We start from the raw sequence: 24,579 nt of genomic DNA on the forward strand, positions 1-24,579 counted from the left end.
TCCCAAAGGTATTTAAACTGCCACAAATGATAATTGAGAGACAGAGTTTCAGATTGCTGCTTTTGAGTAAACATTAATGATGTCCTCTCCCAACAGTTGCAGTGAATTGATTTTCTATGTAAATGGACAAAAGGTAAGAAATTATATTTTTCTAATATGTGACTATGGCTGTGTTCACACAGGTAGCCCAATTTTGATCTTTTGCCCTATTATTGGTATTTTGATCAACCAAGTTGGCTTCTGAGTAGTGCAGCGGTCTAAGGCACTGCATCTTGCTTGAGGTGTCACTACAGACACCCTGGTTCGAATTCAGGCTGTATCACAACCGTCCGTGATTGGGAGTCCCATAGGGCGGTGCGCAATTGGCCCAGCGTCGTCCGGGTTTGGCCGGTGTAGGCCGTCATTGTAAATAAGAATTTGTTCTTAACTGACTTGCCTAGTTAAATGTATTATTTCGTTTTTATCAGATCTTTTGCCAATAATGGAGCAAAAGATCCAGACTGTGCTTAATCATATTGGATCAACACTTTATTTAGTCTCTATTAGATGTTGGTTTGACCATTTATACTGTACTGGTCTTTTGGAATATCATTAGGCCACATTTTCAAACTGCAGAGGACAGTATATGTTCCTTTTGCTGAGCAGCTCAATTGACATTAGTTCCAAATGAAAATGAATAATAATTGTAATTTACGTCTGGTAAATGTCTATTGTGTTTGTGATACTTTCTATTATTTCTGTGGTTAGTATGAGGAAATCATATCACTTCAACATTGTAAGAAAATATTAAACAAAAGGCTGCTTTCTAAAATGTATAATCTACAGTTTTTCTGCATCTGAAATATTTTCTTATACAGTATTCAATTGATACAGATTCCTCCAGTCCCCCCACCTCAAAATGTTCACTTTTATGTAAATCACATGATTGTCAGGAGACTGATACACCAATGTCCTGATTATAGTCACAGATAATACTATAGATTAGATGCAGAGAGTATGACATTCTCAAGCCACCCGTGATATCATTTTGACTCTCCAGATTGTTTCCTGTCTCCTGATGTAGATATGCCTTGTTACTGTTTTTTCACAGACAGAGGCTTGGTTGTCTTAGAATAGATTGTGATCTCTGTCTGTGTGCTTATGTGTGTGTGTGCACGTGCACACATTTCAGATCTTAGAGAGGAATGCTGATCCAGAGGAGGTGCTCCTCAAATTCCTCAGAAGGAAAGGTACTTTTCCTCAACAAAATTTTCAAAACACCTTTTTTTATGTAAATAACAGCACGTAATGTCTATGTTCATCAAATCACATTTTATTGGTCACATACACATATTTAGCAGATGTTGTAGTGAAATGCCAACAGTGCCGTTTTGGACGAGCAATGACGTAGTGGCATTGACTAAATACAGTAGAATAGAATAAAATATATACTGTACGTATGAGATGAGTAAGCAGTATGTAAACATTATTAAAGTAACTAGTTTTTCATTATTAAAGTGGCCAGTGATTCCATGTCTATATATATATATATATATAGGGCAGCAGCCTCTAAGGTGCAGGGTTGAGTAGCAGTGAAAGTCATTTCAAAATGCTTAGCCAAAATCATCTACATGTGTCTCTTCTCTATATAGTGCTTCTAACTGGGACTAAGTATGGTTGTGGAGGGGGTGGATGTGGGGCCTGCACGGTCATGGTGTCCAGATATGACCAACTCCACAACAGAGTTCTGTATCCTTTCGTTCTAATAGTGCCCTCACAACCATATGTGGGAAGAAAACCATTTCATATTTTACTAAATAACACCGCCACAAAATATCATGACTGAGAAACACAGTTTTGGAGTAAAATGACGGAATCTTCTTCAGTTTGCATCACACTATTCTATTCGACACCGCACTGCTTGTTATATCCCTGACCGCTGATCCTAGCCACTACACTGTTAACGCCTGTCTGCAGCCCATCTGTACATTGCATGGGGCTGCTGTGGTAACAGTGGAGGGTATTGGCAGCACCAAGACCAAACTGCATCCGGTTCAGGTAGGTCCTACTATAGGGTTATATAGGGTTTTGTGATCCTAAATCCTACAAGTGTATCTCACCATTCATTGTGGCTGGATGATATTTTTTTGTAAGGGAAACTGATATGTCCATGTTCTTGCAGGAGCGTATAGCCAAGGCCCATGGCTCTCAGTGTGGTTTCTGTACTCCAGGCATGGTGATGTCCATGTACACTTTACTGAGGAACAAACCACATCCCACCATGGAAGACATCAGAGAGGCTCTAGGAGGTAATTCATTTATATTTTATAGATAAAAATATAAAACATATGCTATTAATTATTATTATTATTTATTTATTTTTAATCATCTTTAGTAGTCCAAAGGTCTCTACAAAAACATTGGCTGTAGGTTCATCGCTAGCTTTTTTCAAACGTTATTGACAGTTTTTTGACCACATTCTCAAAGGAAACCTCTGCCGCTGTACTGGCTACAGGCCGATCATTGATGGATTCAAAACTTTCTGTGATGTGAGTAAGGCCTTTAACCTATTTCCACAAGCTAGTTGTGTGATTCAAAGTACATGTCTCTTAACCGAAATGCGCATCTTTTCTCTTTTGATTACTTTGAAACATGTTCTGTAAAATGCATGTGTTACATATCATTAGGCATCAGAGAATGGAGAGGGATGTTGCCAGAATGGCCAGAATGGAGAATCAGGGGGAAAGTGCTGTATAGAGAATGGAACTAAGCAACACAAGGATAGTGACGTGAGTTAAATACTTTACATTTTCACCTAATGAATTCCAACCTTATACATGCGCACGATGCGTTAGGGAATGGTATAGTCCCCTTTAACCCAACGAGTCCCACCGTAACGCCAGCGTGTTTTGGACTTTTAATACCTTTAAACATTGTGTTTTTGAGCTACAGACTTCTGGGGTGAACCATTGGCTTTTATATTTCTTCTGCACCCATTAGTCTGTGTGATTGGTGTTTGTGAGACAAGGGCGGATCCCGAAGGGGCGCGGGGCTGGGTCTTTTACAAAAAAAGTCTTTAGCGTTCGAATGGTTTCAGCTACAAACTATTAAAAGCTGTCAATGAAAAGCTGGGACTCACAGATATGCACGTTTTGTGTCTATTGTGGCATAGTGTCTGTAAGACGCTCACATAGTTGCTGTCGCAAACTCCACACAGTTGTCATTGAGTAGTTGGATATTCATTTCCCAGTAAGCAAACTATTTCTGTACTAACATCATTCATATAAATACGTTTATTTTATGGTAATGAAAGTCATGAATGCAACTGTTTATATCTAATTGTTTTGTGTAGTACTCTACTTGTAGCCCTGGTTGTCGTGAAAATAAAATGGTAAAACATTTTATTGTCAGGCTAAATATAAGTGCTGGACATGCAGATAAATGAAAGTCCAAAGAATACCGTAACACTACTTCATGTAAATCTAATCACAGCATATAACTACGGTGGCCCAAGGGGCAAAGTAGCTTTTTCAATTGAGGGGTAGTTGAAATGATGACACCAGGAAAGAATGATTGTGTCCTAAATAGATATTTGATACCTTGTCAGATCTCAGAGGAGCTGTTCCATATGGACGATGTCCTACCACTTGACCCATCCCAGGACCTCATTTTCCCTCCAGAACTCATGGTACGTTAGATTCAGTCTTCACAGTAAAGAGACGTGTCTATTGTCAACTCAAACAGAACTAACTTGCAGAGAACTTCGATTTCACTCTTCTCTATACCAGATTATGGGAAGGAAACGTGCCTGTGGCAGTCTGTGTTTCCAAGGCGATAGGCTGAAGTTGATGTCTCCAGTAGATCTGACCAATCTGCTTGAGTTGAAAACAGAATATCCTGAAGCCCCTGTGGTGGTTGGCAACACAACTATAGGTACTAACCTTTTGCTTTGCCATCTTGCTTTTGTGTTTCAGAACTGCTTTCACTCTAACCAAAATATTTTGTCCCATTAAAAATAGACCCGTACGTTGTACACGGTACAAAAAATATTAATCCTGATGACTACTCAGCCACATTGTATCTATTATGTGTGTATTTATTTTGAGCAGGACCAAATATGCAAGTGAAAGGAGTCCATCATCCTCTCATCATCTACGCCGGGAGAGTTTCAGATTTACATACTGTGACGTGGGGGAAGGATGGTAGGTTTTGAAGTGTATTTATTGTCCGTTCGTTGAAAGAACTTTTCAGCTTTTCGTCATCTACTTGCTGTGTGTTCATGTCCGTGCAGGTGTGAGTATGGGGGCAGTCTGCACCCTGTCCAGTCTGAAGGAGGAGATGGAGAGGGCTGTGAGGGAGATGGAGGCAGAGAGAACCAGGGGGTACCAGGCCCTGCTACAGACCCTACGGTGTCTAGCAGGGAAACAGATCCGCAACATGGCTGTAAGCCCTATAACTATTACCCACAGATACAGATGTTCTATCATAATTTGACCAGTTTCTCACAGCAGGAAAGGAATCCTGCAGCAACAGTACACTTGAATTATTATGTGGATTATAATTAATGGACTTTTTTGTATCGGCTGATACATTTTTAGTTAGGATAAATCAAGTCTGACTTTTTAAATGACCAACTTTAGAAGCCTTTTTAAACCTTGAATACACTAGAATTTGCATTTCCTCCTGCACAAGAGGAACCTCCTGCATTTCCTCCTGCACATTCTCTGTGACAACAGAATTATCAAATTAAGACGGCACACCTGTATGTACCCAACAAACTTAACTGTGTTGGCTCAGATATTTTCTCCTCACGTTGTCCTTTTCAGCATGGTTCCAGAAACGATGGTCAATGCGTAACCAGGCAAGCACAGACAGTACAGCTTGGCTATGTAGTGTGAAAAGGGTGCCGCTGGGCCATTGTCGTGCAATAGGCGTATGACATTAGACCACTGCATTACTCTTGCCTGAAAGCCTCATTGATGTGTTTTATTTGATCGGTTTTATGATGTCCCATGTTTACAGACCATTGGAGGCAATATCCTCAGTGCCAACCCAAAGTATGATCTCAATGGTGTTCTAGCTGCCTTGGACTGCACACTGCAGGTCATGTCTAAAGGTACTGTTGGGCAAAGCATTGATTCTCCTTGATTTGATCCTTTTCTTTCAGTTCGTGATCATGCTATATCACATGACCTAAATGGGAAGGACATGGTTGATTGAGTGATGCCGAGATTCATAGTATGAAACTGTCTTTTTGTTGTAGAAAATGGGACAAGGGCGATCACTCTGAATGAAGAACTCTTCACTGGCTTTGGCAAGACGGCGCTTAGACCAGATGAAGTCCTCCTGTCCATTGACATCCCCTACTCCAAACCAGTGAGTAATAACTGCTTTAATCTCTCATACAAATACCACTCTGGATATTGATGATGCCCTTAGTTTAACTCATAACTCCAACCTCTTTCAAGCTTTGGGTACTGAGGATTTGGTTAATTGGTATGTAAACATTAATAATCTGTTGCGAGATTTTCAGGTTGGAGAAATGGTCTGTTGACTGTATTGAGGATGACTGTTGATTATTGACTGTATTATGTCTGTTGACTGTATTATGTTTGTTGATTGTTGTACAGTATTTATTTTTACTTTGATCTCTGCAGTGGGAGTTTGTGTCCGCCTTCCGTCAGGCCCAGAGGAGGGAGTTTGCCTTCTCCATAGTCAACGCTGGGATGAAGGTGGTCTTCAAGGAGGGCACTAACATAGTGGAGTCGCTCAACATCTACTACGGAGGAGTGGGACCCACGCTGGTCAAGGTTGGACGCACATGCCAGAAGCTTGTTGGACGGTATGTAGACTGACAACAACATACTTTACAGACATTGCAGACCTGGGTTCAAATATTTGATTATTTAAATACTTATTTTCTGTGTATTTGAGTATTTTCAAATAATGTGGCCCAAATTATCTGCAATTTCCTATAAATAGCCTACTATTTGAAAGTTTTTTTCAAATACTTATTTAAAAATACAATTTTCCATATACCTGGGTCAAATGCATGGGGGGAGTGTATTTCAGTCAGTGTATTTTCAAATACACGCCAATAGTTTCAACCTGGAATCCGGGGTAGACGTAACATAGTAAATCCTGGATACTCCAATTAGCAGAGGTGGGACCAAGTCATTGTTTTACAAGTCACAACTAAGTCTCAAGTCTTAGCACTCAAGGCCCAAGTCAAGTCTCAAGACAAGATCATATCATAAGGTGAATGCACCAATTTCTAAGTCGCTCTGGATAAGAGCGTCTGCTAAATGACTTAAATGTAAATGTAAGACCGACAAGTCCCAAGTCAAGTCTCAAGTCCTAAACTTTGAGTTTCGAGTCCTAAACAAGTCATGTAATACCGTTTCATATTTTTTAACAAGAGTAATAGTTAGTATATTACATTTACGCAAATCATTAATGCTTTTAAAAATATCTATATATTTAATCCTTTCCAAATAAACGTTATATTTCCATGGGAATACATGGGTAGCTATGAGAAAGACCCCCCCTATAGTGATCGACTATCGAGGATCGCTATGGGGCGCAATCGGGCGATGTAGACTCGTACACAATCACCCAACCTTAACACACACATACTCTCTCTGTGTGGTTACAGTAGGCTAACGTATGTCAATGGTTTTAGGAACAGCAGTAACATCAGGCAGGATTTAGGCTACCAACTGCCTTGCCATTTATAGCTCAATCTTGGGTGCAATGATCACGTTCCCGCACTGACTGACTGTGTGGAGACTCATTGATTTAACGTTATGTTAGCCTACATGTTACACCAGTAAAGTAATAAAATATATAGCTGTCGGCTATATTATCCACGTCTTACCGTTCTTTGTGCAGCTTCAAATGTCGAACAAAGTTGGAAATTGTTGCGTCTCCGTCTGTAATTTTCTTCCCGCATGTTTTGCAAGTTGCAATCCGTTTTTTGTTGATACAGCGTCGTCTTTATATCCGAAAATAATAATTTTGGGTATCATCTTTCCAAGGGCTCCATCTGAATTCACCCGCCGACGTTCCTTTGCACTGCCACGCACAACTTTTTCTCAGCTGGCACAATTTGATTGGCTGCTGTCCGATTCAAACTGTAATCTGTTAAATGAAGAGTTGATGCGCTGCACACTTTTTTTAATAGCATCATTTTTAATATTTGGGCTTGAAGAGGGTATCAAGTCAGGTCGAGTCATAAGGTCCAAGTCAAGTCACGAGTCATTGGTGTCAAAGTCGAGTTGCAAGTCATCATTTTTATGACTCGAGTCCAAGTCATGTGACTCGAGTCCACACCTCTGCCAATTAGTATGATATGTTATGTTTCATATGGTATTTATTACATTTTGGAATTCCATAATCCATTTTGTATGATATTTTACAATTTGTATGATATGTAACGAATTTTAATTCGTACTGTTAGGTTCTAATTTTTCAGTGTAAATAACTCAAGCACACTAGAAAAGCTTAACCAAGTTTAATTCTTCCCAAAGGGTCAACACAGCTGCATTCAGACAAAGACATGTTTCCACCACTTCAAGTATATATACTCCACTTTAGGCACCCCTCCTTTAGGCACCCCTACTTTTATGCTGGATTCCACAAAACCAAAAGCCCTAAAGAAATCTCCTCATGCTTCCACCAAGTCTTCCCCTTTTGGCCCCAGGTTCCGAGAGGTGTTCCCAAGTCATGTCATTGTCACTTTTTTCCCCCATCTCCTCCATTTCCACAACCCTACATCCTCTTAAGGTAACTCAGCACTGTATATGCTTTCACATCAATTCCTTAAAAATGTTGTTCAGAGTACAATTACCCCAACATCTATCCTCTTTCATGTGATGCATTAACCAATAAAGCAGCTAACCCCAACCCAACTATGATGTTTAAAGTAGCTCCCAGACCCAACCCATCTGCATGTCTTACAGTGGAATCTAGTCTCTCTCTCTCTCTCTCTCTCTCTCTCTCTCTCTCTCTCTCTCTCTCTCTCTCTCTCTCTCTCTCTCTCTCTCTCTCTCTCTCTCTCTCTCTCTCTCTCTCTCTCTCTCTCTCTCGCAAAGCTTCCTCTGTCATGGTGTTTTCAAGCTCACCCATTATGCAGCTCACTTCACGTGAGAACTATGCACCCCCCCCCCCCCCCCCAAGGAGAGACATGACAATCTTTACCGCTGCATGTGCTGTAAGGAGTAGTGTGTGTGTGGACCAAACCAACACTGGTCCCAACACCCCCGCCTGGTGTATCTTAACGTACATTCAGTCTCCAGAATTCAGCCCATGCCCTTGCTTATCTCTGCTTTCACCTGAGGATATACACACTGCAACACATGGGTCATTTCCTGACAACATAAACTATCCTCTTATGGCAAGATCACTAATTTGTGACATTTGAATAACAGCCTCCCCTGTACTCCCATCGGTCTCCCAGTTACCAGTTACCAATCCATGTGGCATGAGTCCTCATAAACTGATATCCCCAAAATGTTACTAAAGTAACCCCTGCTACTACCAACATGGACCATGACTATAACCTCTTTCAATTAATCTGTCAAGTGTTCGCCGGCTGTTAGAAATTGGGAAAAAGATGAATGAGTTGGGAATTATATCCAACCTAACAAAACTCGGGAGTCACAGGTTTCCTGAAAGTTTACCATAGTGTCTGAAATGCCACCGCTATCTCTTCTACTCTCAGCATGATCTGGGTATGTGTAATGTTCAATTAAATCCCCATATTGTGTACAGTTAGCTGTCCACCCTCTCCTATGAGCTATCTCCTGTAGCAATATACAGTCTCTGGGAATGATACTCCTCTATCATCCCATCTAACCCATAACACACAAGTCACTTCTCCTAATGCATTTCTACCAAAACATTATCAAATCAATTAGTCAATATACATCAATGTTCAAAGTTTACCCCGAGTCCAACAGTACAATATATTACAGATTGCAATTCGTACGATATGTTACAAATTTGCAAACGTATGATATGTTACGAATTCCAATTTGTTGTGGCTAACGCTAACGTAAGCTAGGTGGCTAAAGTTAGCTAGGCTAGGGGTTAGGGTTAGCGGTTAAGGTTAAGGTTAAGGTTAGGAGTTAGGTTAAGGGGGTTATTTTTACATTTTAAATATATATATATATTATGTTTTTTTATTTAACCTTTATTTATCTAGGCAAGTCAGTTAAGAACAAATTATTATTTACAATGATGGCCTACCGGGTAAACAGTAGGGTAATTGCCTTGTTCAGGGGCAGAATGATAGATTTTTACCTTGTCAGAGTGGGGATTCGATCCAGCAACCTTTCGATTACTAGCCCAACATGCAAAGTAATTGCAAAGCTGCTAAAATGCTAAAGTTGTCTGTGATGAGATTTGAACATGCAACCTGTAGGTTGCTAGACTTTGCGTTATACGCCTGACCCAGCACCCTGCTGTTGTGGAAATGCATCACTAAGGACTCAAATTCAAAGTAAATTAAGTCATCTTAATTATCACGCCCGGAAAGTTTCATAAACGCAATACAAGCTTGATAAAAACTCTGAAAACAGTGTTCCCTTTCAGTCCTTATAAATTGCTACACAAACAAATCATATAAGCATGATTTACATAATTTATTATTAAACTTGGTTCCGGTATTTGACTGACTGATACCTCACGAGGCTTCTTCTCTCAAAGATGAGACCTTGAAACTGAGATACTCCTTTTGGTTCCCAAAGCAATGTTCTGGGCGTACTGCCAAATTGCTTATCAGTGATAGAAGAAATTCCTCCCATGTACAATCAATCAGTCACTCTCATGAACCAACACAGGTTATTAGAAAAGCAGCATTATGCTAAACATACGATCTGATACACAGAGAACATTTCCATCACACGCCCTCCTTTTATCACTCTGTGATAATTATTGTTACATTTTAAGGTAAGCATTAGATTATGGCTTACATTATCAAAGGTTACACGGAAACATGGCTAACTCAAGAGATGCTAACGGAGTCGGTGCAGCCAGCTGGTTTCTTCACGCATCGCGCCGACAGAAACATACATCTTTCTGGTAAGAAGAGGGGCGGGGGGGTATGCCTTATGATTAACGAGACGTGGTGTGATCATCATAACAACACACAGGAACTCAAGTCATTCTGTTCACCTGATCTAGAACTCCTCACAATCAAATGTCGACCGCATTATCTACCAAGGGAATTCTCTTCGATCATAATCACAGCCGTATATATTCCCCCCCAAGCAGACACATCGATGGCCCTGAACGAACTTTATCTGACTCTTTGTAAACTGGAAACCACACACCCTGAGGCTGCATTCATCGTAGCTGGGGATTTTAACAAGGCTAATCTAAAAACAAAACTCCCTAAATTCTATCAGCATATCGATTGTGCTACCAGGGCTGGTAAAACCCTGGATCATTGTTATACTAACTTCCGCGACGCATATAAGGCCCTCCCCCGCCCTCCTTTCGGAAAAGCTGACCACGACTCCATTTTGTTGATTCCAGCCTACAAACAGAAACTAAAACAACAAGCTCCCGCGCTCAGGTCTGTTCAACGCTGGTCCGACCAATCTGATTCCACGCTTCAAGACTGCTTCGATCACGCGGATTGGAATATGTTCCGCATTGCGTCCAACAACAACATTGACGAATATGCTGATTCGGTGAGCGAGTTCATTAGGAAGTGCATTGACGATGTCGTACCCACAGCAACGATTAAAACATTCCCAAACCAGAAACCGTGGATTGACGGCAGCATTCGCGTGAAACTGAAAGCGCGAACCACTGCTTTTAACCAGGGCAAGGTGACCGGAAACATGACCGAATACAAACAGTGTAGCTATTCTCTCCGCAAGGCAATCAAACAGGCTAAGTCCCAGTACAGAGACAAAATAGAGTCGCAATTCAACAGCTCAGACACAAGAGGTATGTGGCAGGGTCTACAGTCTATCACGGATTACAAAAAGAAAACCAGCCCCGTCGCGGACCAGGATGTCTTGCTCCCAGACAGGCTAAATAACTTTTTTGCCCGCTTTGAGGACAATACAGTGCCACTGACACGGCCCGCTACCAAAACCTGCGGGCTCTCCTTCACTGCAGCCGAGGTGAGTAAAACATTTAAACGTGTTAACCCTCGCAAGGCTGCAGGCCCAGACGGCATTCCCAGCCGCGTCCTCAGAGCATGCGCAGACCAGCTGGCTGGTGTGTTTACGGACATATTCAATCAATCCTTATCCCAGTCTGCTGTTCCCACATGCTTCAAGAGGGCCATTGTTCCTGTTCCCAAGAAAGCTAAGGTAACTGAGCTAAACGACTACCGCCCCGTAGCACTCACTTCCGTCATCATGAAGTGCTTTGAGAGACTAGTCAAGGACCATATCACCTCCACCCTACCGGACACCCTAGACCCACTCCAATTTGCTTACCGAACCAATAGGTCCACAGACGACGCAATCGCAACCACACTGCACACTGCCCTAACCCATCTGGACAAGAGGAATACCTATGTGAGAATGCTGTTCATCGATTACAGCTCAGCATTTAACACCATAGTACCCTCCAAACTCGTCATCAAGCTCGAGACCCTGGGTCTCGACCCCGCCCTGTGCAACTGGGTCCTGGAGTTCCTGACGGGCCGCCCCCAGGTGGTGAGGGTAGGTAACAACATCTCCACCCCGCTGATCCTCAACACTGGGGCCCCACAAGGGTGCGTTCTGAGCCCTCTCCTGTACTCCCTGTTCACCCACGACTGCGTGGCCATGCACGCCTCCAACTCAATCATCAAGTTTGCGGATGACACTACAGTGGTAGGCTTGATTACCAACAACGACGAGACGGCCTACAGGGAGGAGGTGAGGGCCCTCGGAGTGTGGTGTCAGGAAAATAACCTCACACTCAACGTCAACAAAACAAAGGAGATGATTGTGGACTTCAGGAAACAGCAGAGGGAGCACCCCCCTATCCACATCGACGGGTCAGTAGTGGAGAAGGTGGAAAGTTTTAAGTTCCTCGGTGTACACATCACGGACAAACTGAATTGGTCCACCCACACAGACAGCGTTGTGAAGAAGGCGCAGCAGCGCCTCTTCAACCTCAGGAGGCTGAAGAAATTCGGCTTGTCACCAAAAGCACTCACAAACTTCTACAGATGCACAATCGAGAGCATCCTGTCGGGCTGTATCACCGCCTGGTACGGCAACTGCTCCGCCCACAACCGTAAGGCTCTCCAGAGGGTAGTGAGGTCTGCAGAACGCATCACCGGGGGCAAACTACCTGCCCTCCAGGACACCTACACCACCCGATGTCACAGGAAGGCCATAAAGATCATCAAGGACAACAACCACCCAAGCCACTGCCTGTTCACCCCGCTATCATCCAGAAGGCGAGGTCAGTACAGGTGCATCAAAGCAGGGACCGAGAGACTGAAAAACAGCTTCTATCTCAAGGCCATCAGACTGTTAAACAGCCATCACTATTACAGAGAGGCTGCTGCCTACATACAGACTTGAAATCATTGTCCACTTTAATAAATGGAACACTAGTCACTTTAATAATGCCACTTTAATAATGTTTGCATATCTTGCATTACTAAGTCTGTAAAAAACATAAACTCATACTTTTAACCAGGATTACCAGTTAGGCAGCAGGTTTTACAAGAGGTATTCCCACACCATATCACGCTCACTTCGCCCTTTTTTTGCATGCTACGTGCGGTCAACTAGTATAATTATTGTTCTCCCAAACAATCCCGCCCTCCTCCTGAGTCTAGGATGTACAATGAATCTCTGTGGCTAGGCAGGTGTTGTTATCGTCCCAGCCCAAGTTCAGTACTACCGGTCTTCTTATCAGTCAGGAGAAGCCTTGAGATTAGGAAGTGTACATCCATGCAGCCTGCCGCAGTCAAATAAATTCAGAGACTGGCCCCCGTTGTACTTTGTTTCCTGCCACAAATATATTTGCACAAAAATCATTCCATCTAACCCATAACATGCTAAACACTACTGCTAGGTCACTTACAGTGCAGTTGGAAAGTAATCGGACCCCTTGACTTTTTCCACATTTTGTTACGTTACAGCCTTATTCTAATGGATTAAATATATGTTTTTCTTCATAAAACTACGCACAATACCCCATAATGGCAAAACGAAAACAGAGATTTGTAAATAGAAATACCTTATTTACTTAAGTATTCAGACCCTTTGCTATGAAACTCCAAATTGAGCTCAGGTGCATCCTGTTTCCATTAATCACTATTAATATATTTTGCACTTTGGGTTCACCCTGTGCCATTTTGTTTATAAAGATATATTTTGAGCACAACAGCGTTTGGGTTACGTTCCGCTTCGATCTATGGTGCTTAAATACATTCAGTAGTTGTAAACCTGCGGCTGCCTCCTGCCTACTCCTTTCTACACCAGTGACAGAATGATCGACCCAAGAAAACAGGAAGCAGCAGGACTTCCGACCTCTCCGCTATAGGAGCGAAGCTCCGCCACCACACCTCGTGCCTGGAGCGCCTTGGGACTGCATTGGACGAGGTGCTCCGGGGCCGTACACCAACTGCAGGCTACACCAGCACCTTCCCATCTCCCTGCGTCATTCCAGCCACCCCACCACCATCTACATAAAATCTAAAAAAATTCTACACATTTTACATTTCAAGAACTTTGAATGTTTCTTCAACTGCAGTCGCAAAAACCCATCAAGCGATATGATGAAACTGGCTCTCATGATGACCGCCACAGGAAAGGAAGACCCAGAGTTACCTCTGCGGCAGAGGATACGTTCGTTAGAGTTAACTGCACCTCAGAAATTGCAGCCCAAATAAATGCTTCACAGAGTTCAAGTAACAGCATCAACATCAGATGAGACTGCATGAATCAGGCCTTCATGGTCGAATTGCTGCAAAGAAACCACTACTAAAGGACATCAATGATAAGAAGAGACTAGCTTGAGCCAAGAAACAAGAGAAATGGATATTAGACAGGTGAAAATCTGTCCTTTTGTCTGAGTCCAAATTTTAGATTTTTGGTTCCAACCGCTGTGTCTTTGTGAGACGTAGAGTAGGTGAACAAATGGTCTCCGCATGTGTGGTTCCCATCGTGAAGCAAGGAGGAGGAGGTGTGATGGTGCTTTGCTGGTGACACTGTTGGTCATTTATTTAGAATTAGCGGCACACTTAACCAGCATGGCTACTACAGCATTCTGCAGTGACACATCATCCCATCTGGTTTGCGCTTAGTGGGACTATCATTTGTTTTTCAACCGGATAATGACCTATAACACACCTCCAGTCTGTGTAAGGGCTATTTGACCAAGGAGACTGATGGAGTGCTGACCTTCTGGCTGTGCCGGGTGGAGATTATAACAAAACATGGCCAAGATGTTCAAATGTTCATAGATGACCAGCAGGGTCAAATAATAGTAATCACAGTGGTTGTAGAGGGTTCAACAGGTCAGCACCTCAGGAGTAAATGTCAGTTGGCTTTTCATAGCCAATCATTCAGAGTATCTCTACCGCTCCTGCTGTCTCTAGAGAGTTGAAAACAGCATGTCTGGGACAAGTAGCACTTCCGGTGAACAGGTCAGGGTTCCATAGCCACAGGCAGAACAGTTGAAACTGGAGTAGCAGCACGACCAGGTGGACTGGGGACAGCAAGGAGTCATCAGGCCAGGTAGTCCTGAGGCATGGTCCTAGGGCTCAGGTCCTTCGGGAGTGAGAAAGAAAGACCTCACCAAGAGTTACAGTGTCAGGGAGTTAGAGCGCTAACGCTTAGGGAGAAATCCTGACCATACATCAGACCCAATTTGGTGAGATTTTGTTTTGACGCAAGACAAAAACAAAACAAACAAAACAACAACACTTCTTCATATTTACCAGCATTTACATACTATACTTAAATCCCACCCAATGTCTCTAGCCTTTCTAGCGAGGGTGATCAGGCCTCACCAGAAAGTCAGGACAGAGGTCATTCAACACCATTAAGTGAGTGTTCTTTTCCCTTTGCTCTCCCTGTACTTCAGACTCATTATTTTAAAGACATTTCAAACATTCTGTGTACCAGGTTTACATTGGGGTTTTCAGTACATTTCTTATCAGGAGAACTTACATCTGTGCAACCAAAAGTCGGACAATAGATGCTTCAGAAAATAGTATTTGTGTGCCCTTTAAGGTGCATCCTCTCTAACCCGTGAAGAACCCACAAAACCCAAATAAAAAGACCTCACACAATGAATCAGACACGGTATTAACACCGCTAACAAATATGCATAACAGGTGGGTTGTGTGTGTGCCAGGCCTTACTTAATTGGGAGCTGGGTACCTTTTATACTCAATAGAACAGCAGAATTTCACTAACTGCTCTCCCAAGGCAACCCGGCCTCCGGAAACATTTCAAATGACGAGATAGGTACACCTCATCCTCTCCTAAAAGAGAAAATAAAAATTTTGTTAGTTTTCACTTTGCCAAATCTTAAATTAGCAACAAAACGGTTTTAATTACAGACAAAACAAAACAGGATAACTTCTGTTCACATGGAGGCCATTGTCCTCCCTCCACTCTTTAATCATTTGTGTTTTAATCCACCCCAACGTTTACTGTATATACTATTACCAATCTCTGTTGGATATTCATTACTTGCTTCACAGTCATTGTCTACTATTTTAAGATGAATATGCACTTAATGGAGACCGATCTACTTTTTAACTATTTTAAAGGTGATTGTAGGTTTGGTAACCCCAATGCTGGTGCTTTTTTTACCTCTACAATTACAATTGTTTATTTTACTCTACAAACACTTCCTCACAGTATTACTCCATTATATTTACGGTTGTTTCTTTATAATACAGGAGTTGAGATATTCATTCTTCACAAACTCCTCCTTCACACTAGTGTTCTATTCATACAACATATTCGGTAATAGTGATCTCTCCTTTCCTATCATCACACACACATCACATCAAACAGAATTAAATTAACCAAACTGAACTGAACTGGTGAACTTAACTGGTGATCTGGTGAACTTATGAATTGCAATTGAAGTGTTGGTTGATTGGCTCAGGTCCTGGGGGGAGGAGCTTTTGGCTGATGCCTGCTGGCTTTTGGAGGAGGAGGTGGAGCTATCTGACTCTGCCCACGGAGGGAAGGTGGAGTATCGCAAGACCCTTACCACCAGCTTCTTCTTCAAATTCTACATGCAGGTCCTCCAGGAGCTCAGAGAGAGGGTACATATACAGGACAGGCACAATCCTTAATTATTTTTCAGCGAAACATCAAATCTGCTACTTGTTTTGCTGAATCTGAGGGATGTGACAATATTTGTGAGTAGCAATATTACATTGGCTCTCTAAAAGGTGTTTTACAATCATTTTTATTATGCTTCATGTTTCTTGATTTCTACCCAATTGTCAGGATGTGAACGTGTGTCTTCTACCCCTTGAGTACCTCAGTGCTCTCAAGCCTTTCAAAAACGAAGTGCCCCAGGGACATCACTCTTTCCAGGTTTGCTATCAACAATGGCTTATATATAAACAGTTACAACTTACTCCAATGGATGATGGTTGTATCGCCATAGTGTCTGTCTCTTTCCTCTGCAGCTTGTGCCCAATGCCCAGTCCTCCCGGGACCCTGTGGGCCATCCCATGATGCACCAAGCAGCCTTCCATCAGGCTACAGGAGAGGCCCAGTATTACGATGACATACCACCTGTCCAGGGGGAACTCTTTGTCTTCATGGTGACCAGCACCAGAGCTCACGCCAAGATCATGTGAGTCTATGGTAGTGTGTCATTATTTGACTGTTTTTGGATTGGCCATACAAACTTCTACAGTTGGATCTGTATCATAAGATAATCACCTAAATCCAGACTCGTCTTTTTGAAATTGCATGTAGGTTTTCTTCCTTTTATAATATTTTTCTCCCCAATTTCGTGATATCCAATTGGTAGTTACAGTCTTGTCCCATCGCTGAATCTCCCATACGGACTCAGGAGAGGCTAAGGTTGAGAGCCATGCGTCCTCCGAAACACGCTTAACCCGGAAGCCAGCCGCACCAATGTGTCGGAGAAAACACCGTACAACAGGCAACCGTGTCAGCGTGCATGAGCCCGGCCCTCCACAGGAGTTGCTAGAGCGCGATAGGACAAGGACATCCCGTCCGACCAAACTCTCCCCTAACCCGGACGACGCTGCGACAATTGTGTGCCGCCTCATGGATCGCCCGGTCGCGGCCAGCTGCGACACAGCCCGGGATCGAATCCGGGTCTCAAGCATCAGTGCCTTAGACCGCTGTGCCACTCAGGAGGCCGCATGTAGGTTTTCTGATCATGTGTCTTTATTCCACTTCAAAACCAGCAACATTGACCCATCTGAAGCACTTGGCATGACTGGGGTGGTCACGTTCCTATCAGCTGGGGACGTCCCTGGTCAGAACCGACGGATGTTGTTCGATAACCCAGAGGAACTCTTTGCCGAGGAGGAGGTAGGCTACCGTACTGTACCCTCTCACTACCATTCCCAGTCTGTAGCATCGTACTATAGACAGACAGTATGACCATGGCAATGACTGAGGATGATAATTGAGGAGAATAGAGCAGCTCTGTTCTAATGGCATTTCTAATTATGAGAGGTCTATTATACTGTATATTGGCTTACCATGGTGGTTTTTGATTGATTGATTGATTGGTTTGTTGATTGGTTGTTCCTGTGCAGGTGTCTTGTGTGGGGCAGATCATTGGGGCTGTGGTAGCAGAGAGCAGAGAGCAGGCCAGGAGAGCAGCTCAAAGGGTAAAGGTCACCTACCAGGATCTACTTCCTGTCTTCTTCACAATAGAAGAGGCCATCCAGCATCAGTCCTTCTTTGACCCAAAGAGGCAGCTGGAGAGAGGAGACATGGACAAAGCCTTTGAGACGGTGGATCAGATTCTGGAGGGTAAAAATCTGTGCATCTTCTTCTTCTAATGCGAGTTCATGCCTTCAAATGTCTTGATGATATGTGATTGTGTTGTGAGCAGATGAGATCTACTTGGGAGGTCAGGAGCATTTCTACATGGAGACTCAGGGCCTTATTGCAGTGCCCAAAGGAGAGAATGGAGAACTGGAACTATTTGTGGCCAGCCAGCATTCAGCATACACTCAGGTTAGACACACATAAACTATCTATGTTTGAGTTTTCTCCTCTGTTATATAGCTAGCTACATTGGATATTGGCATCTTGTTAACCCTTTCCCGCCGATCGGAATCTTTGATTTTTGACACACGACTACCATCAGTGCCCCAATGCTGGTTGATTGATATGATCAGGAAAAAGTTTTCCAATCGAAAAGTTATACCAATTTGTTATTTGAATGTCCTTTGTTTTGTCCCTGCAACCCCAGGAAGTGGTAGGAATCACTCTGGGCATCGACTCCAACAAGATCACATGTCACGTGAGGAGGTTGGGGGGAGCGTTCGGGGGCAAAGTCATGAAGATTGCCTCCCTCTCTGCTATCACTGCCACAGCTGCAGTCAAGTAAGAGCTTTCAACAGAGTGTTGATAACACACATTAGTGGAATACTGTATAATACATTTAATAATACCTTGAATACAGATAATACCTTGAATACATATAGTACATTGAATACATACAGTATAATACCTTGAATACATGTAATACCTTGAATACATATAATACCTTGAATACATATAATACATTGAATACATTGAATACATGTAATACCTTGAATACATGTAATACCTTGAATACATATAATACCTTGAATACATGTAATACCTTGAATACATATAATACCTTGAATACACATAATACCTTGAATACTTTTGTAGGACAGGGCGAGCAGTACGCTGTGTTCTGGAACGTGGAGATGACATGCTGATCACCAGTGGCAGACACCCCTTCCTAGGAAAATACAAGGTATTGTAGAGTAGCCCTCTCAGATGAGCATCATCAACAACAACTGTATCATCAGTGGAATTTTACCTCAGCATTTCTAACGACCAGTTGTCTCTCAGGTGGGATACAACAACGATGGAACCATCATGGCAGCGGACATCACCTACTACAGTAACGGGGGGTGTACCCTGAATGAATCATTATTCGTAAGCTTGTTAAGAACTTTGAATTCAATACTGTGTATGACTCAATGGTTATCTTTAAGAACTTTGAATTCAATACTGTGTATGACTCAATGGTTATCTGCGCTTGTCCAATATATTGCCTGATATCAGTTGAAAAGTCCTAGACAACAAGGACTGATGATTCTCACCACGTTTAAAAATGGACAGCAGAAACACCCTAGCATAAGACACATTTTCATTTCCCTGTAATGTGCTGTGATTCAGATCATGGAGAAAGCCCTGCTTCACATGGACAATGGCTACAGGATCCCTAACCTGCGTGGGCGTGGCTTGGTGTGTAAGACCTACCTGCCCTCCTACACAGCGTTCCGAGGCTTCGGAGGACCCCAGGGACTCATGGTGATGGAGAGCGTGCTGCACGAGGTGGCTGTCAAATGTGGCCTCCCTCCACAGAAGGTTAGTGAGAGGTTACTGGAGGATTCAGGGTCATGTTCAGTTAGTTAATTACCCACCTTTCATCCATCCATCCAATCTTCCTACTGATGATGAATGTGGCCTGGTGTGTCTCTGCAGGTGAGGGAGATCAACATGTACCGGGAGGAGGAGTGCTATACCCACCACAAGCAGCTCTTCTCCCCCCGCAACATGCTCCGTTGCTGGGACGAGTGTCTAGACAAGGCTGGGTACCACGATCGCCTCCAGGCCATCCAGCAGTTCAACACCTCCAACCGCTGGAAGAAGAGGGGCATCTCTGCTGTGCCTATGAAGTTCGGCGTCGGCTTCTCCAAAGGCTTCTACAACCAGGTGAGGATGAAGAACTCCCTTTAAACATATGTCAAATTTAGAATGCCCCATGTTAATTTTTCCACTGTGCTAGCAAGATGCTCTGGCAAAGGACATTGTTGACCGAAGGCTTAGCTCAATAAACACTGTAACTCGTGTCTGGTTCGGGTGTGCAGATACTTATTTTCATAGCTGTAAGCACTTGTGCTGTGGACAAATAACTTTTTAAATGTAATTGTAACATTTATTTCAACTAGGCAAGTCAGTTAAGAACCAATTCTTATTTACAATGACGGCCTACACCGGCCAAACCCGGACGACACTGGGCCAATTGTGCGCTGCCCTATGGGACTCCTAATCACGGCCGGTTGTGATACAGTCTGGATTCGAACCAGGGTGTCTGTAGTGACGCCTCTAACACTGAGATGCAATACCTTAGACCGCTGTGCCACTCGGGAGCCCACAGTATAAACTGTGTTCATCCCCATAGAGATACAAAATAACAGTTGTTCATTCTCTTGTTCCACCTCTGCTCAAGGGTGCAGCTCTGGTGAACATCTACAAGGATGGCTCGGTGTTGGTGGCACACGGAGGCACAGAGATGGGTCAGGGAATCAACACAAAAGCCCTCCAGATTGCCAGTCGTATCCTGAGGGTGCCCATGTCCTCAATCCACATCAAGGAGACCTGTACGGGCAACATTCCCAATGCTTCACCCTCAGCAGCCTCCTTTGGCACGGACGCAGTGGGCATGGCAGTCAAGGTATTTCAACGAAGCCTGGTCTCCGATCTGTTTGTGTTGCCACGCCAACTGCCTTGGACAATGACCATAGGAGTTGGCAAGACTGCACAAACAGATCTGGGATCAGGCTAGCTCCAATGTTCTGTTATCACAGGCTTCTCATGTGGCTTTTCAAGACATGTGGTATAGATGTGTTTGTTGTACTCTTACCAAATGTTACTGTGTATGATTTTAGGATGCTTGTGAGAAACTGATGGGGCGCTTGAAGCCAGTCATGGAAAATCATCCCAAATATACATGGCAACAATGGGTAATCAACAAACATCCACCAGACTATAATAAACTCAATATAATGATGTTTTTGTGTCTCTCAATAATGGTATACAGTGGGGAGAACAAGTATTTGATACACTGCCGATTTTGCAGGTTTTCCTACTTACAAAGCATGTAGAGGTCTGTAATTTTTATCATAGGTACACTTCAACTGTGAGAGACGGAATCTAAAACAAAAATCTAGAAAATCACATTGTATGATTTTTAAGTAATTAATTTGCATTTTATTGCATGACATAAGTATTTGATCACCTACCAACCAGTAAGAATTCCGGCTCTCACAGACCTGTTAGTTTTACTTTAAGAAGCCCTCCTGTTCTCCACTCATTACCTGTATTAACTGCACCTGTTTGAACTCATTACCTGTATAAAAGACACCTGTCCACACACTCAATCAAACAGACTCCAACCTCTCCACAATGGCCAAGACCAGAAAGCTGTGTAAGGACATCAGGGATAAAATTGTAGACCTTTCACAAGGCTGGGATGGGCTACAGGACAATAGGCAAGCAGCTTGGTGAGAAGGCAACAACTGTTGGCACAATTATTAGAAAATGGAAGAAGTTCAAGATGACGGTCAATCACCCTCGGTCTGGGGCTCCATGCAAGATCTCACCTCGTGGGGCATCAATGATCATGAGGAAGGTGAGGGATCAGCCCAGAACTACACGGCAGGACCTGGTCAATGACCTGAAGAGAGCTGGGACCACAGTCTCAAAGAAAACCATTAGTAACACATTACGCCGTCATGGATTAAAATACTGCAGCGCACGCAAGGTCCCCCTGCTCAAGCCAGCGCATGTCCAGGCCCGTCTGAAGTTTGCCAATGACCATCTGGATGATCCAGAGGAGGAATGGGTGAAGGTCATGTGGTCTGATGAGACAAAAATAGAGCTTTTTGGTCTAAACTCCACTCGCCGTGTTTGGAGGAAGAAGAAGGATGAGTACAGCCCCAAGAACACCATCCCAATCGTGAAGCATGGAGGTGGAAACATCATTCTTTGGGGATGCTTTTCTGCAAAGGGGACAGGACGACTGCACCGTATTGAGGGGAGGATGGATGGGGCCATGTATCGCGAGATCTTGGCCAACAACCTCCTTCCCTCAGTAAGAGCATTGAAGATGGGTCGTGGCTGGGTCTTCCAGCATGACAACGACCCGCAACACACAGCCAGGGCAACTAAGGAGAAGCATCTCAAGGTCCCGGAGTGGCCTAGCCAGTCTCCAGACCTGAACCCAATAGAAAATCTTTGGAGGGAGCTGAAAGTCCGTATTGCCCAGCGACAGCCCCGAAACCTGAAGGATCTGGAGAAGGTCTGTATGGAGGAGTGGGCCAAAATCCCTGCTGCAGTGTGTGCAAACCTGGTCAAGAACTACAGGAAACGTATGATCTCTGTAATTGCAAACAAAGGTTTCTGTACTAAATATTAAGTTCTGCTTTTCTGATGTATCAAATACTTATGTCATGCAATAAAATGCTAATTAATTACTTAAAAATCATACAATGTGATTTTCTGGATTTTTGTTTTAGATTCCGTCTCTCACAGTTGAAGTGTACCTATGATAAAAATTACAGACCTCTACATGCTTTGTAAGTAGGAAAACCTGCAATATCGGCAGTGTATCAAATACTTGTTCTCCCCACTGTAGCATACAATAACTTGTGTTCTTTCCCACAGATTTTTGAGGCTTATTGCCAGAAGGTCAGCTTATCTGCAACTGGCTTCTTCTTGTACGTACCCCTGTCAATACTGTAGACCGTAGTGTGTAATGAAGCAATGCAACGTATCACTGACTGTTGTAAGACCGTGATCACTGCAATGGCACGATTTACGGCGCTCACATTAGGAACGTCTCAGTCACAAGTAGGCTATCCTAATACGGGCGCCGTATGGGTTCCAGGGGACCTCACACGGGTGTGGACTGGGAGAACAGCGAGGGTCCAGCCTACTATTACTTCACATTTGGGGCCTGCTGCTCAGAAGTGGAGATCGACTGTCTCACTGGAGATCACAAAGTACAGTAGTATTACCCTTGGTCTAAACCAGTGAAATGTTCATTAACACTACTTCATACTGTACCTGCAGGCATCCCCTAGAACTTGCAATAAGCATGTATGAGCCTTTGTTTTATATGTTATGTCTTAAGGGCGTCATTGGCTTTATACAATTGGCTGTGTGTTTGTTGCAGAATCTCAGAACAGATATTGTGATGGATGTCGGGAGGAGCCTCAACCCAGCTCTAGATATAGGACAGGTACAGTACTCTCTAGCACTCACAGGTCTAGTGGCTACACATTTCTACAGTATTATGGATCAATATAGGACATCTTCAGTAGCATACATTCCAATATGACTTGAGACAAAGTTAACATGGTGCTATATATTCCAGATCGAGGGAGGCTTCGTCCAGGGCATAGGTCTGTACACCATAGAGGAGCTGCAGTTCTCTCCTGAGGGGGTTCTGATGACCAGGGGTCCGTCCCAGTACAAGATTCCTGCCCTCTGTGACGTCCCTCCTCAGTTTAACGTCCACCTGCTAGCCAACGCACAGAACCCACATGCCATCTACAGGTCCAAGGCAAGACAAACGACATGACATCACGCGACGCATCCATAAAGGCATCAATTAGGCCTAAATACAGAGCATTTTTTGGACTGAACAATTTGGACCAAATATTTGTCATATAAAACACAATAAAATGCTTTCACTCAAGGATCCTGAGGATTCACTTCCTAAGTGGTAATTGATGGTTGGCCATGTTGTTACAGGGTATAGGCGAGCCGCCAGTGTTCTTGGCCAGCACCATCTTCTTTGCCATAAAGGAGGCAGTTGCTGCAGCACGTAGAGAGAGGGGGTTAGGGGACAGCTTCCCTCTAAGCTCCCCTGCTACTGCTGAGAGGATACGCATGGCCTGTGAGGACCAGTTCACTGAGATGGTAACATTTCTTCATATCAAAGGACTGTTTTTCCAGAGGACACAGATCAAGCCTAGTTCTAGACTAAAAAGTTGTTTGATGAAAATGCTCCATCGAACGTGCTTTTTAGTTCAGGACTAGGCTTATTCTGAGTCCACTAACTGGCCCATGTCTACTGTTTTGGTCTCACCAATAACCTTTCTCTAACAACATTCGTTTAACGGCATTATACATATTTTCTTTTCAAGGCTCCATCTCCAAAGAAAGGAACGTTCAAACCATGGAGTATCAACATATGAGCCAACTGAAGATGACTTGGCAGCCTCGTCAGACCTGGACTTGGCTCCAACTATTAATCCTTCACCTGATCGTAATGTATTGTTCGGTCTTGGTGGGCTGCTTGCAGATTGTGTGCTTTCTGGATGACTTGGAAATGTGTCCAGAATATGTGCTTGACGCCGTTGCTTGAAATTTCACTTTTGTCCCAGGACCTTGGGGTAAGATAAATAACACCATCTGGTGTTTGGTCGTGTATGTTTTGGGCTGTTTGTTAAAACGTTAACATCCTGCATCTGTGACCTGCAGCCAAGCGCAGTCAGCCTACAGAACCCAGATTAATTAACCTAAAATTAGAACTGAACTTTGAGCGTTGGTTTAATTCTGTGCTGTAAAGCATTCCGATGTCTGACTGACTAATAAAGGATACATTTTTGAA

General features: G+C 43.4%; 1 protein-coding gene across 1 annotated transcript; it reads left to right on the forward strand.

Moving 5' to 3' along the window:
- The first annotated feature begins 9 nt into the window (after positions 1-9).
- Positions 10-24,579, forward strand: aox5 (aldehyde oxidase 5). Its single transcript, XM_071329358.1, has 33 exons — positions 10-133; positions 1,172-1,229; positions 1,632-1,728; positions 1,929-2,037; positions 2,162-2,288; positions 2,467-2,528; positions 2,667-2,768; positions 3,587-3,667; positions 3,768-3,912; positions 4,089-4,181; positions 4,271-4,422; positions 5,002-5,095; positions 5,243-5,355; positions 5,637-5,821; positions 16,075-16,237; positions 16,425-16,514; positions 16,610-16,779; positions 17,366-17,492; positions 17,723-17,942; positions 18,025-18,149; positions 18,388-18,521; positions 18,837-18,924; positions 19,023-19,109; positions 19,353-19,544; positions 19,662-19,892; positions 20,410-20,634; positions 20,849-20,923; positions 22,626-22,678; positions 22,849-22,963; positions 23,137-23,202; positions 23,338-23,526; positions 23,718-23,885; positions 24,113-24,579. The coding sequence occupies exons 1-33, from the start codon at positions 77-79 to the stop codon at positions 24,161-24,163; spliced, it is 4,044 nt and encodes a 1,347-aa protein (XP_071185459.1). The 5' UTR covers positions 10-76; the 3' UTR covers positions 24,164-24,579.

Source organism: Salvelinus alpinus, chromosome 10 (assembly GCF_045679555.1).
Source record: "Salvelinus alpinus chromosome 10, SLU_Salpinus.1, whole genome shotgun sequence".
In the NCBI taxonomy this organism is placed as follows: domain Eukaryota; kingdom Metazoa; phylum Chordata; class Actinopteri; order Salmoniformes; family Salmonidae; genus Salvelinus; species Salvelinus alpinus.

Bases quoted from the DNA above. Each gene is read 5' to 3' on its own strand.
- aox5 (XM_071329358.1), top strand. From the start codon at position 77: ATGATGTCCTCTCCCAACAGTTGCAGTGAATTGATTTTCTATGTAAAT. The intron at 19,893-20,409 runs GTGAGGATGAAG...CCTCTGCTCAAG, and splicing joins CCAAAGGCTTCTACAACCAG to GGTGCAGCTCTGGTGAACAT. The intron at 22,679-22,848 runs GTACGTACCCCT...TATGGGTTCCAG, and splicing joins TCTGCAACTGGCTTCTTCTT to GGGACCTCACACGGGTGTGG.